Source organism: Molothrus ater, chromosome 15, assembly GCF_012460135.2.
Source record: "Molothrus ater isolate BHLD 08-10-18 breed brown headed cowbird chromosome 15, BPBGC_Mater_1.1, whole genome shotgun sequence".
NCBI classification, from domain to species: domain Eukaryota; kingdom Metazoa; phylum Chordata; class Aves; order Passeriformes; family Icteridae; genus Molothrus; species Molothrus ater.
Window position 1 is genome coordinate 12313192 of NC_050492.2, and position 14628 is coordinate 12327819.

Here is a 14628-nt window from a genome sequence, read left to right on the forward strand (position 1 = left end):
CACCTTCCTATGCTGTAAAACTAACTCCCACCCTGCACTCCCTAGATCAAGAGCTTCTTTTCTCCTCCCTGTGCCAGATACCCTCAATTCACATGATTAAAAGTCCCTCCCAGCCCCCCTCCCATTTTTTTTTTTTTTAGTAGATATTGCCGCATTCTTAAATTCATGCATTGCTGCATTGCTATTGCACATATATAAAGGATTGCTCACTCCCTCCCAGCTGCTCCCCTCCCCTCACTGGTTGTGCACGTCCTCCCTGCGGACTATCTTGTAGATGATCCAGTAGAAGATGTTGAAGATGAGGAAGGCCATGGGGAAGCCGATGCGGGAGATCTTGTCGATTTTCTTGGCTCTCTGGATGAAGAGCTTCCTCATCTCCTCGGGCGAGCGGGACGGCGGCGGCACCGGGTTGGCCGTGTTGTTGTTGTTGGCTCCCTTGACAGAGATGCCATCCTTGGCTTGCAGGCAAGCTGGCCCCATCCCGTAGGCGGTGAAGTTGAACCTGCCTTCACCAGCTTCGTCCTCCTGGAACAGATTGAGCATGGGACTCTACTTAAAATGAGATATAGACAGTGCACCCTCGCTATAAGGCTCTCCGCTGACACCACGTCCTGCTCTGCACGGGAAAGATGCTCCCACTGAGCCCCGGCACCCTTGGGCAAACCCCTGCTCTTGGGAGATCAGCCTTATAGAGGGGTGCCAGCTGTGTGATGCACAGATGCAAATCAGGGGATCCAGGCACCCCGTGGAGAACAGGACTGACTTCCACCCCGTGGAGGTCTTTGACCTATTGGAGGGTTTGTGGCACTGCTTTCATTTTTCCAATTGCATCCCCTGTTTTGCTTCTGCCTCTCCCTACCCCCTCCCACCTCCTATCAGCACCTTCTTTGCTTTGCCTGTGCAGTTTCAGCTTGCCCAGAAGGAGTGGGCTCCATGTAACTCACGTAGCCAAAGCTGCAGCGGCTTCCTACAGAGTTACATGGATGTGCAGGAGCCAGGAGCTGTCCAGGAAAAGAGCTCTGCAGGCAGCGTGCAACCAGCCCTCACTCGCCTGCCCACAGCGCCCCACAGCCATCTCCAGGAGCCAGCTTTTAGGTGAGGAACTGAAGTGCCCTTCTGTGGGTCAATGGTAAGACATGGCTGCTTGTGGTAATGCCAATTATTGAGAAAAAGTATAATTGCACTAAAGGCAAACGGTGTTGCTATTTGGGTTTTTTTGGTGAAAGCTTTGCTGGGATCCCAGAATGATTTAACCCTATTTTGTTGAGCACAGGGATGTAATGACAGGGAAAACTAAGTTTGGTCCAAGTGATTCAAGCAGTGATTTGCAGAGGCAGAGTCAGAATCCGAAGTCTCTTGACTTCAGGTCACCAAGGCTAATTGTAGAGCAGTGGTACTAATTAATCATTAACAGAGGCTGACCCATGCTGTGTCCCCCAACACTGCCCTTGCAGCCCCCTCCCTTGTAGCTGCCTGCCCACTGTGCCCTGGTGCCCCTTGCCCTGTCCTTTGAAGAGTGTCTTTTCTGGATGGCCCCTGCATCCCATGGGCAGCTGCATGGGATGAGGAGCAGGACACAGAGGATACTGCCATAGCTGAGCAAAACAAAACTACCCAAATGAAATCAACATCTGTTTTTTTGCCATAATCAGAGCTTATGGACCTTCTCATCATGTCTGTAATGCAGGGGTTCAGGTAAAACTGCCTCTGCTCTTTTCCCATTGCACCAAAAAACACTGGCCCATGTCTGGCTTAACCTAAACCACTCAATCCTTAATTTACTGAATTTTTTTATCTTTTCATTCCTGAAGGGCCACTGGCTGTGACTTTGTTTTGGCCACTGTGGCTTTCTTTTGGTGAGTGGTGTACTGGGGTTAGAGAAGACAATAGTGCCTTTTTCAAGGTGCCAATGCAAAGGAGAAAGGCAAAGATCACCAGCCACACTCGGAAATGTTTCCAAATGCACTCCATGTGGGTCTGATGATGGTGTCATGTTAACCAGACTGGCCCATACCACTGCAACATCTCACTTTTTTTTTTGCCTGGCGTGTCATGCCTAAACCAGTCGGAGCTACCCAGACAAGTCAGGACATCAGGACAGAGCAATTAGTGCCTTTGGCAGCTGCATTAGCTCATTTACATATTAGCAGTCAGCTTAGTTTTCTGATGAGCCTTGTTCATTTAGCTTTTGCAAGTGTTTTTGTTTATGCTTTGCTCCAATTAAATAGCTGTGAGATTGAGCAGGGACTGTGCTAACAGCCTTGTGTTGAGTGCAACAGCTCTCCAAATATCTCTTAAACTTGTCTATGCATTAGTAGCTTTCTTTTCCTTCTTACTGTTTTATCAACAGACTGATCTGCATACAACAGCACAGATCCAGAGACAGGATGCCTGAATACAGATGAAGAGATAAATGCACTATGGAGGCATCCATGTGAGTGGGTTTAGCTCTGCCTCTGTTCAGCTGCATCTTCTGAACCAAAGCTTTGTTGATTTTGGGATGGCAGAGCCCTGTTCTGGTTAAGCAAAATCAGTGGGTGCTGAGGGTCTCATCTGTTATTTCTTTTCTCTTGCATTTGTCCAACACTTTTCATCCCTGGTCCTGAGTGGGTTGAGGACAAATGAACAATTATCTTCTGTTTTGCAGATAGGACGACTGAAGCAGAGCGAGACAAATCTAGAAAAATGCACGTATTCCTGCTCCTCAGCCCCCACTTCCTCCTGGAATGGTAGTAGTTCTGCAAGCATACACTGTGAACTGCTGCAGGACAGGTTGGACCCTGGGAAAGACTTTTAATGGCTGGGACAGTGAAACAATGGAATGGGAGAAGGTTTCTGGATGGGATGGATCATGGAAAGTAGACAAATAGCTATAAGGAGTACTTAAGGCAGACCTTGGTAGTCACCTATGGGCTTGCTTGAGATTTGCATCAGCAAAATGGTCTGTTTTTTCTCTCCTAGAAAATGTACTGGATTTTAATGCTGTCCTGAGGGCAGCCTCTCAGGCCTGGTGCTGAAATTTTGCTAACCCCTTTCCTTATTCTACCAGTTATATAGGGACAATTCTTAAGTGCCTTTGGCCTTGTGATCACAGCCACCTTTATGTTTCTTTCTAATGTGAGGTGAAGTATTTGCTGTTGGAGCCCAGGCTGGGGAGCTGTCGGAGCTGCGTGCATGCTCAGATTGGGATTGGGATCAGCCACGGCAGGTAAGCATGGAGCAGGCTAAGGCTCAGAGTAAAGCTCTTTCCTTCCAGGAGGAATTTGCAGTCAGTCTGGGAAGCAGATGCTTTTGAACATGGAGATGGCAGAGACAAAAGAGGTGTCACTTACCTCTGGGCTACTGCAGGCTGTTGTGTTGGGGATGCTGCTCTCTGACAGACACCCCTCACACCTCCCTGCCTGCCTCCCCCAGCCCTGGCTGCAGCTTCTGGGGAGGAGAACTCACCCCAGAACACTGCTGTGTGACACTTGTCCTGTTGAGAACAACCCTTCTGGCTGAGCTAGCAAAACCCAGCTTGCTGGCCTCCTGGGGTCAGCAGGCTGTTAGAACAGGCACAATCCATTGAGGCAGCTCTGCTTTTTGGTGTGTGAGCCTCCTTAACATCTGACTAGACACTGGGGACCTCCCTGGGGGCTCGTGGCTTGGCTCAGTTGACCATGGTGTTCTGCTGGGACAGATTTCACTGTGTCCTTCATGCTTTATGTATTACCTTGTGATGCCTCCTCTTCCTTCTGAACCTGAGCAGCTCTTTGTGCTGCCGGGACACGAAGTTGACGGCGGCGTATTCCAGAAGGGCAGAGAACACAAACAGCAAGCACACAGCCATCCAGATGTCTATGGCCTTCACATAGGACACCTAGGAGTCAGAAAAAGAGACAGAAATGGGGTGGCTTCCTTACCCAAATGCATTTTTATTTGGTGTTTTACATGGCTAACATCTGTTCTTGGATACCAGAATCTCACTCATTTAACGTGAATGTGTAATCACGTCACTGAAACTCCTCACAGTCACTTAAGTAGCAATAATTCCACAGATTTTAATTTATTCAGGCCTTGATTGTGATTGTTTATATGCAAGGAAAACAGTAATCCACCATACCAGAAGCCCTTCATAAAGGTAAATTCACTACTGTTATAAAAGTAGGACGGTCAAGTGACTAAAAAGATAAAATGTAGAGTGCACATCCATGTGTGGTTGTTGCAGGGGTTTGTAAAGTGCACAGCTCCTGGTTACTGGGATTTATGGTGAGTGCTGAATCTTAGGGGAGGTTTTGCTGCAAGTCATAGAGAATTAAAAATTTTTCAGGATGGGGCTGGAATTTGCTCTGTTTGTCCTTACACAGGAATTGTGCAAAGGCAGCAGCAGGATCTGTGTAGGGATTTCCTTAGGTGCTGTCCCCAAAAGGGGCATGAATTCCCTGGCGTTCCAAGGGCGTTCCCTACCTTGGGCAGTGATGCTCGGGAGCCAGAGCTCTGCGTGGTCATGGTGAGCACGGTGGTGATCCCCAGGCCCACGCGAGCAGGTGCAGCATCCATGTTGATCCAGAAGGAGATCCAGGACAGAATGACAATGAGAAGGCTGGGGATGTACATCTGGATCAAGTAATATCCCATCTGCCTCTCCAGGTGGAAACGAGCTTCTATACAGGTGAACTTGCCTGAGGAGAATGGGAGATACAGGGGAGGTTATTGGGAAGGCACAGTGAGCCTCCTGCTCTCAGCCACTATCTGGGGATTTTCCTTTTCCTTGTGTTGCCTTAGCCAGGGTCTTGTTCGGGGAGGAAATGAACAGCTGTTGCCCAAGGAATGGGCAAAGGGATAGGACAAAGGGGAATGGCTTCAAACTGAAAGAGAGAAGGTTTAGATTAGATATTAGGATGAAATCCTTCCCTGTGAGGGTGGGGAGGCCCTGGCAGAAGTTGCTCAGAGAAGCTGTGGCTGCCCCATCTCTGGAAATGTTCAAGGCCTTGTTGGACAGGGCTTGGAGTCACCTGGGATAGTGAAAAGTGTCCCCATGGCAGGGGGTTGGAGCAATATGGTCTTTAAGGTCCCTTCCAAGCCAAACCATTCTAGGATTCTATGAACATTAACATAGCAATGAAAGCCCTTTGGCAGTATGTCCTATGTCACTTAAATGTCAAAGACAAAAGAAGGTTCTAGGAGGGAAGATCCCAACCAAACACCCTGGAATTGATGCAATTGTTACCAGGGACAAGAGAGTTTTGCACATTTATGTTCATTAGCTTTTCATTTGCTGTATGTGTTTCCACATGTCTATTATCTCTGGAAGTGTAGGACAAGGTCAGAGTGCCATCAGACAGAGCAAGAGTCTCTGGCAAATGCACAGTCCTGAATTCCTGTCCACTGAACCCCTCAGTTATGGTTAACAGCACTGACCTGTGTTGTAGTGCTTCGTGCAGTATCTCAAGTCTTTTTCTTCTTTGAGGATAAACTGAGGCAGTGTCAGCCCATCAGCAACTTGCACTGCTCCTTTTTCTTGCCACTCAAATATGAGATCATTCATTGTGTAGCCAACTGTTGAGAGGAAGGGACAAATGCCACATGAATCACATTAAATACTGATCTGGAAAGGGGCAGTGTTGCAGAAGAGAGCTTGGAAGCAGGGGGGCATCCTGGCCTTCCTTGACAGTGCTGTCATGAATGGGATTTGGGTTGAGGCAAAACTGCTTGTCCATGTGGGAAGAACCAGAGCAACCACCTCCACTGGAGCTGCAATGGATTTTCTGCAATAAATAACATTTTTTTCTTGAATTTGGCTTGGTGAACTGTTTTCTACTGTTTCCAAGTTGACTGCTTTCTCTGGAAGGAGCTCATCATCTTTCCCTCCTTTGGGATAAGCAACATGTACAAGTGGCAGATGTTCATCCAGAGAGAAAAAATCCCACTTGCAGCTGAAAGCACTTTCACCTCTCCTGCAAAGTGAAAGGCCAGTGTAGACACAAGCAAGCCAGGGCTCCTCACATGGGATCTTTTGAGGTTTGGCTTCTCTAGCAAGTGTCACATGGGCTGAATGAATGGAAAATCCTAAGCAGGAGGTTCTCCAGTGAAGGCTGGGCTGGGGAGGGGCTGCAGCTGGGAAAGGAGAGGGCAGGGAGAGCAGCAGGGGAAGGAGGTTGTCTCCTCTCTGAAATGTGCACAGGACTCACAGCTTTCCAGCTGCATGATGCACGTCTGGACGTCCATGGGGAAGTTCTTCAGGTCCATGGGGCAGGCCAGAGTCAGCGTGATCCTGAGGAGATAGGAGAGCACAGGGCATGGCAAACAGTGGCTCTGCTGAGGGCTGGGGGGAAATGACTGATCATCCATCTCTTCCCTGCCTGTGCTCTCACTCTGGTACTGGACAGCATCAGAAATGCTGAACATTTGGGTCTGTGACCCCATTCCCAGCAGAGCCTGCTGCTCGTTTCATTGCAGAGCTCCCTCACAAACAGCTCTGCTGCCTTTCCTGTCCTGCCTCAGGCTGGGTTAGCAAAAAGTCCAAGCCCACTCTCTGGAACCACCAGAGGCATTTCTAGAGACTGGCACTGTTTGTAAATCTCTGAACAGAACATTTGTGTGTGATAAAAAAATACCAAAAAGAAGTTTAATCAGGATCATATGGTTGTGTGTGGGGAAAGAAATACTTCAGTGGGATTTTCTGCAGGGAAAATGCCTTGCACTAAGCCAATATGAACTCCTGTATCTTCCTGAATTCCTGCAGAGCCCTTGAGACCTCTATATCTGTCTCCATTTTCCACTAGGTGCAGGCTGCATTTTCTGTGTTATATTGCTGTGCTGCTCTGCACCATGATCTATGCTTTAAATGTTTGGTTGGTTCAACAAGCTGATACTAAATGATTTGCTCCAGATAGTTAGACTTGAGTTATTTGGTTTGATAATGTTGAAAATGCTGTTCCCTGAAGTGTTTAGGTTTTTCAGCTTTTTGCCTTGATGTAGAAATAGCAGAATTACCCAGGGGACAGAAATTGAATTTTTCTATCATCAGACCTACAAGAAACTTATCAGGATGGAAAGATACTTTAATTTAAAATCTTATGTTGTTAGAAATTCTCAGCTTGAGTTTGGAGGCATGTTGGGACAGAAGATGTGACAAAGTCCACCTTCTTGTAAATGCCTTGCCTGGAGTTTGATTATTGCTAGTAGTAGCAAAGAACCAGTTAGAAAATGGCACAGCACCTCATAGAGATTTTTCTTTTTAAAGGGAAAGACTATTTCTCCTTCTAGAAACTCTTTGAATTTACAGTGTGCTCTTGTTTCTTTTTAATTTTCACAGGAAAATGTACTTATAAAGAAACCTATATTTTTATCTAGGGATGAGTGAGATAGGAAAGTTGTTCTTTTAAACAAGAACTGAAATAATTTCAGGTTTTTGCCTTGAAAATGGTGATTTTTTTTCCATGTTCCCTGCTGAGTCATTGCTCTGTTTGGCAGAGCAGCCCCAGGGCTGGGGCATCCTGTGCCCCTCTGTGCCCCTGCAGACCCCCTGGCACAGGACTCTGTGCCATGCTCGCTGCCAAGCTGCTGCTGTTGCTTTTGCTACCTGCACATGAAGAACTGTGAGGTTTCCCCATTCAGCCAACTCACGTGGCAATTCTGTTGTTGTTTTGGCCATCAGGGATCTGGTCTTTGGGCTGGAAGCACCTTGGTGCTTGATGGAGGCCATCAACAGCATTAAGCTGTTTATTTCCCATTTTACAGCTCCACACTGCTTTTCCTTCCCATTGCTGCCACTGGGAGCTGCAGTATGAGATGGGGTGTGTAGGCAAATTTACATTATACATGAGGTGGAAGAGTCTTCAGTATAGAGTTAAACCTTCCCAGTCTAAGCCTGTGAATTTTGAACTTAATTTCATTGGTTTAAAATAAAGTGTGAATGGGATTGGAAGTGAAGGTGAGGGCTAAGGTTGATTTCCTGTGGGAAATTCAGTGAAATTAGTTCAATTTTGCTGATGGATTCTTGGATCTAGCAATAAAAAGATAACTGGGAACAACTAGGCTGAGACAAAGCCATGGGGCTCTACTTAGCATTTTCCATGATTTTTACTTTTTTTTTTTTTTGGTCAGGAAATGCTGCAGCTTTGAAAACAGAGTGTTCATGAGCTTCTACTGGTTTTCACACAGCACAGCTGGTTTTAGGCTTGCACCAACATAAGATATCTGAAGTAATTTTACATTAGGGATGTTAAGGAATCTACTCCAAGCAGAAGTCCTTGAACTGAAAGAGGTGAAGATGAGTTAAATTCTATCCCAGACCAATCCTCTGTCTCAATATGCTTTAGCAGAAGTCCCTTCTAACCACATTGCTTCATCACTGCTAATTGAATGATCTCACACCTTAAAAACCCCTTAAATGTCCAAAGGCTTGCATGACCTTGGTGGAGTCGCCTCACCTGATGCTGTAGAGGACGTTGCCGTTCCGGGAGATCCTCAGCAGCTTGTTGTCCGTGGTGATCTCGTGGAAATGGGCCCCTTTCTCGTTAGCAAAGAACAGGTCAGGCTTCCAGATGGAGTCCAGCATGGAGGGGTCCAGGTCCAGGGAGTCGTCGGGGTACTCGTTGTAGGCCAGCCGGGGGTCGTTCCACTGCTGCCGCAGGAAGATGTTCACCCTGTAATCCTGCACACAGACACACAGCAGAGCTCAGAGCAGCCTCAAGGTGCTGGCAGATGGGGAGCACACTCTAAAATCATCCTAAAACGAGCTAGACTATGTCCAGGCCTTTGTTTCCCAAGCTATGCCAAGTGGTTTTGGTATTATTCCTCAAGGAACAGTAATTAATTTTTAGCTTTGTAGCTTACAGCTATGGAATAGCATGAGCAGCTGCCTGTCCCTGCATCCCTCTGTTACAGCAATTGTCAGCTGTGTGGGAAGGGCCAGGACCTCTCTGTCTGGACCCTGGGGCTGCAGAGAATAGGAGCAGTTGTGGAGAGCAGAATGGTCACTGTCAGCAGGAGGATGTTCCAGGGGAGTAAGTGGGGAAAGAAACTGAAACCAGCTTCCTTTCAGTGCTGAACTGTCCCATATTGTGGCTATTTGTCGTTCCCCCAGCACTGGAAAAGGAAAAGGCACAGGGAGACAATTTGTCCATGAAAGAGAAATTCCCTGTGTGTCTGCTAATGCAAGGATAACTCAGATGAGCTGATGGGAGCAGCTGCCCTTGGTTAGAGTTTCTGAGCAGGAGAGGGATATGCATGAAGTCTGCTCTCCTAATCCTGAGTGCTCTGGTTTCCCCTCTCTAATGTCAAACTGCCATAAAGGCAACAGATTTTATAGGGTGACCATCTTCCTGAATTGAAGGTAGTCCCTCAGCATTATGCAAAATTATATTTGCTTCATAACCACAAGTCTTACAGCTCCCCTAAGTTCCCCAGATCAAGGCTGGCTGCTGAGGCTGAGTTCAGACACAACTGGAAAATCAGGGGCAGTTTCTCTTCTCCCTGTCTGGCCAACAGCTTCCCATGCTCCTTTTCTTCTGATTTTCACATAAGAAAGTGAGCCAATAAATTGAAATGGGGAGAGGATGTGCCAGCTACCAGGAGAGGGATGAAAGCTCCACAAGCATAAATTAATTGTCATTTTCTAAGTATAGAGGCAGACTGTGTCTGAAGAGCAGCACATAATAAACCAATTCCACTGCCCAGGCCCAAATGAATAGTCCTTCTCATGATTAAGGGTTTATTTGCTGCCTTTCTAATATAAATGTACTTTGAAGACTTTTATTAGGACACAGTTAATGGAGGGTGTCTGATGTGCTTACAGGTGTCTGATACCTGCTGCAGGCACCTGGTGAGAGGCTCCCCTCACTCTGCCACCAGCTCTGTTCTTTCCATCTGGAGAACACAGAGCTCTGCAGCTGAAGGAGAGTTGCCTGTATAGGAGAGACTTTCTGATGCTGCTGCCTCAAGAGCTCACTTGCCTGTGAACCAACAGCCTCTTGTCAACAAGGACACAACTCTCGTGGTGTCCAGTGGCACTGGAGGGTTGGGAGAGGATGTTGCAGTAAGGTAGAAAAATCATAAAGAAAGGCTTCATAAAATCAAGCCTGCTCTCCTGGAATCAGTGGCTGGCCTTGTCAAAGCCAGCACTTTGCAAGTTCTCATGTGAAAGCAATCCTGGTGGGAGCAGTTTGTTAACATAATCTATTCCTGGGTAAAAACAACTTGCACCTTTATAAACTGTTTGTACACCTTTAGACAGAAAAATGAAAACTGTCTCTCACAAAAAACTGTCCCTGCATGTAGACACTAAGAGTTTGAGTGACCAGTCAATACAGGATTACAACTTGTTACTAATGAATAAGAGTAATTGGCAAGAAAATTACTGACCAATTGGAGTCCCACACAAGGTCTGTAAAACTGGAGTTATTTGAGTAAAGAATAGCCTTTTTCCACATGATGAAAATGGAGTCCCATGTGGTATATTCCCATAAGAGGATTGTGTTGGGTGCTCTGTGTTTTGGACGAGGCACTTCTAGCCAAGCACATGGCCTGGAGTCTGTTTCAGGCCACTTGGTGCCATCTGCACCCTCAGAGCACAGGAGCTGCTAATGACATTAATGATTGTGACAACAGCAAATGAACCACGGACTTGACGCTAAAAGGAGCAGACCTCTGAACACAAAAAAGAGCTGCAACACTCTTTCCTTCTGCTGATATTTCAAGTGTCACCTTCACGAGTCCTAGTGCATCCCTCTGACTTAATTATTCATCTCTGTCGACCCTGGATAATGTGTCTGGAGGAAATGTGAATGGCTGGGGACAGCTGGGGACCAGGGTCTCAGCACAGGGCCAGCCCATCACACGAGCCTGGAAAAGGAAAGGAACCATGAATTCCCACTGTCCACAGCAGGCAGCAGCTCCCAGAGCTGCCTGTATATTTTCAATTCTCCCTTTTCTGTGCATCAAGATCTGCAGCCATTACAGTCAGGGGAAATCAATGTCACTGACCTAATAGGTAGAAAGCAAAAGGTTGTTTTGCTTATTCAGCTACAAAAAAGCTGGATGCTAGCAGGTCAGCTCCAGTTTGGGACTTCTGTCATGTACAACACAAATTAAACTCATGTTTGGAAGAAACTTCAGTGGTAGCTGCCCAGAAGTGTGCTCAGCCTGATGGAGCAGTAGAAGGGGGGAGGGAATGGAGCCAAATTCCCTCCAACGGCCTGAGTTACTGTGGGTAAGCTTTCTTGATGGAGTAAATTCACTGCTTCAGCTCCAAAACTCGCTAAAAGAATAGGAAAGGGCGAGACAGAAAGGGCTGAATGGTTTAGGCTGCCACCACAGCAACAGACCCTAAGCAGAATGATATCCATAGTCTTTGTAACCACGAGGAGGCATCTTAATTAAACACTTGTGGGCCAAATGAAAATTAACTCTCACAGTGGGTGGCTGTGAGAAGGCCCCTCCTAACTCACCTCCAGAGTGACAGCGTCCTGTCCTCATGTCCTGCTGAGAACAGTCCAGGGGCACATTGGGAACGTGTGGTGGGAGAAACTGCGCCACCTCCACCCCAGGGATGTGCAGCAGTGTGGGGAGTAACTCTGGTTTGTTTTACTGTGTTCCTCCTTTAGAGACAAGTGTTTGCTGTGGGTATTTTTTGTTTTGGAATACAGAAAACAAGGCTTTTATGTTGCGATATAAAAGGGGCAAGGACGAAGAAATACGAAACATGCACTGAATGCAATTCTCTGGCTTTGCCATTTCAGGGCATTAATATTTTACCTCTGTGTGTGCATTTATGCAGATCTTCCTACTGAGGGAGTTTACTGCACAGTCCTGGCCTGCTCACTGAGAACGTGGTTTTCTCCCTTTGCCCTTATGTCATTGCACTGCAGTGTTGAAGGCTCTGAGCAGCCTTTTAGGTTCCTTGTGTCGAGCCTCATTTGAACATCCATGTAAAACCAAGCACTGTGACTGCAAACTGGACATGGCACTGCCTGAGGAGCCAGCGGGAGGCATGGAGAGCAGTCAGGGTATGTCTGTGCTGTGACACAGGCTCAGAGAAGGGTTACAGTGCTCTGTACCAGCTGAGCATCCCCTGTGCTGGAAGCTTTGTCTGTCCTCAGCATTGCAGTCAGGCTGAGGGGTGATGAGCCAAGCGACACTCATTCCTTGGCTACCTGGAGATCTGCAGCATTTCTCCTGGATGCTGTATAGAAGATCTTAATTAGCATCCCCAAGAAGTTCACAGTTATTCCTAAATGATGGACAGCATTGGCCAATTTCTGATGTGAACTTTCAAGCAAAGAAAGATGTTTGACTGGAGCTGCAAACTTGGCAAAAAAAAAAAAAAAAAAAGTAAAAATCTCTTTCTCCATATCCTCCTTATCCCTCACATTGCTCATTTGTGTGCCCATCACATCCAGGCATTGATTATCTTGTGCAGCCTGCTCCTCTGGCTGGCTTGGGAGAGGGGAGCAGCAGCTCTGTGCAGTGAAGGCATTCAGGAGCTTTGCAATTTCGCACAAAGGCATTTTACTCCCAAGAGGGAAATGACACAGGGCAGGAAGAGAATAACTGGAGTGATCAAAGTAGTTCAATTTGATAATGCTGAAATGAAATTCTGCTTAGTGACCTCGCAAGGAGACGAGGAAACAGAAGATCATTTGAGACCTTCCCTTGCCAGGATCCCAGAGCCTTGACATCTCTGCTGAAAGCACAGGAGGCTGGAGGCAGTGCTGAGCAGAAGGGATGGAGCCCCTAAGGACACTCCTTAGGTTTTCCCTCCTGACTCAGGGGCCCTGTCAGAGCAGCCTCTGCACTTTTGGGGAGAGATTTCCCCTTTGATAAATTGATATTTTGCTGGTGGAAAAAACAGGGTAGAGACTGATCTCCTTCAGAAGGGGATCCTGGGACCCCACCAGAGCATGAGGGGCTTTGTTGGCATCGAGTTAGTTCTCCAGAATGGGAATGAACAAACACTTTGAAGGCAAACTGCTTCGTTAAGGAGCACTACAATAGACAGCAAAAACACCAAGGAGCAGCCCTAGGTAGGTTTAATAGCCAAGTAGCCAATTTGAAGCCTGTGTGAAGCCACACCTGGGCTAGGGGAGGAGGAGTCTGTATCAGGGAAGGGCAGGGACCCGGTGAGGGGTCGGAGCAGTACCCTGGTGCTTAGTAAGTGCGGGGATTTTTATGCTGGAACCCGTACAAGGAAGGTTTTTCTGTATCTTCCTCCAAAAAGTGGGGATTATATATATATATATATATCTCTGAGCCAGTGGAGCTGCTGGGGTATGAGCTGCAGCCAGCACCCAGAATTGCTAATGTAGGTATTTAGTACTGAGGTCTTGTTTTTCAGCCTGAGGGGGTTTTGTGTCCTTGTATTTCAGTTGCACATTCCTATTTCATGGCTTCTTTTTGTTTTTTCTTTTCCCCCTCCTTTCTCCATTAGTGTAAAGATAAACTCCAGTCATGGACAGCTGGAACACTGCAGGTCTAACACTGAGATGGCAGCAGACTGTGAGTAGCTGTGAAAACCTTTTCATTTTGTGTTTTGTGGCTTGTTAGGTGCTTATCATCTCTGTGGGACTGATGGCTGGGTTTAAGAATGACTGACTGCAGGGAATTTTGCTCAAAACCTAACTTCTGCTATGGGCTTTGTGCATTGAAACTCATATCTTTTACTGATTTTGGAGTGAGTGGGACCAGTATTAAATGTGGGACCCAAGTTCTTCATCAGAATCTCTGCTGTCCTGGGGTTTGTGAGTCTTGGTTGAATTTCTTTGTCTGATTTGCAGGATGCTTTGTTTTCTTGTTGGGAATCTTATGTGCAGATGTCTCTGAACAAGCATTTAACATTTGGACAGTTGCAGCCCTCCAGCTTCTCCTGTCCCCAGGAGACGCTGGGAGCTCAGTTGTGGCTGTGCTGCAGCTGGCTGGAAGGTCACATTTGCTTTGCTCTTTTCAGATGAGATAACTATGGCATGAAAGCAGCAAAAATGAATTTGCATATTTACACTAAGGGAGGCTGTGCTGTCTCTTCTGTGATTTTTCTTTCTTGTTCAGTTTCTTTGCTGTGTGTGGGTCCTTTTTAAAAGAAGAGTCTAGAAAAGCTCTTCCTGAGTCCAGCTGCTAGCATTGCTAGGTGATGTTGTAAAAATGTATAAAAAGCCATTGGAAGGCCACAAAACTGCAGCTTCCACTGGAAGAGTGAGCAAGGGCATCACTTAATTTCAAGTTTGCTGTTATAGCAGGGAATTTGTTAATGAAATGCTCAGATAATCCTATCAGTTGCTCATGCCTCAAAGAAAAGCCAAAGCTGGTGCAGTTTATTCATTTAAAACCCAAGACCTGTTCCCAAGGTGCTTCAGTTCTGTTTGTTTGGAATGAGGAATTTCTACATTTGCTATAGGTTTCATAGTCTGGTATGGCTGGGGAGTTTTTTATGCTTTTGAACAGCAAAAAGGGATTTAAGAGCTTGTGTTTGTCATTATAATAATTGCAGAGAGTGGCTGCACCTTGCCCTTGTCCTTGGGAATCCCCTGCTGTTGGATGCCCTGTTGCAGTGATGCTTTGGGACAGGAGGTTCTGGCTCTTGGGGTTGGTCCTCTCCCTCCCTTTGGAGCACAACCAGGGATGTGTTCCCAGTCTCAGCCTCCCTTGTCCTCA

General features: G+C 46.8%; 1 protein-coding gene across 1 annotated transcript in view; it reads right to left on the reverse strand.

Moving 5' to 3' along the window:
- Positions 1 to 217: 217 nt before the first annotated feature.
- GLRA1 (glycine receptor alpha 1) overlaps positions 218 to 14628 on the reverse strand; it is a 36428-nt gene continuing 22017 nt past the window's right edge. The window contains exons 4-9 of the mRNA XM_036391682.1: positions 8415 to 8638; positions 6171 to 6253; positions 5401 to 5538; positions 4447 to 4661; positions 3713 to 3859; positions 218 to 525 (exon numbers count right to left, since the gene is read on the reverse strand). Coding sequence (XP_036247575.1) covers positions 235 to 525; positions 3713 to 3859; positions 4447 to 4661; positions 5401 to 5538; positions 6171 to 6253; positions 8415 to 8638 — 1098 coding nt within the window. The 3' untranslated portion in view covers positions 218 to 234. The remainder of the gene's footprint in view (positions 526 to 3712; positions 3860 to 4446; positions 4662 to 5400; positions 5539 to 6170; positions 6254 to 8414; positions 8639 to 14628) is intronic.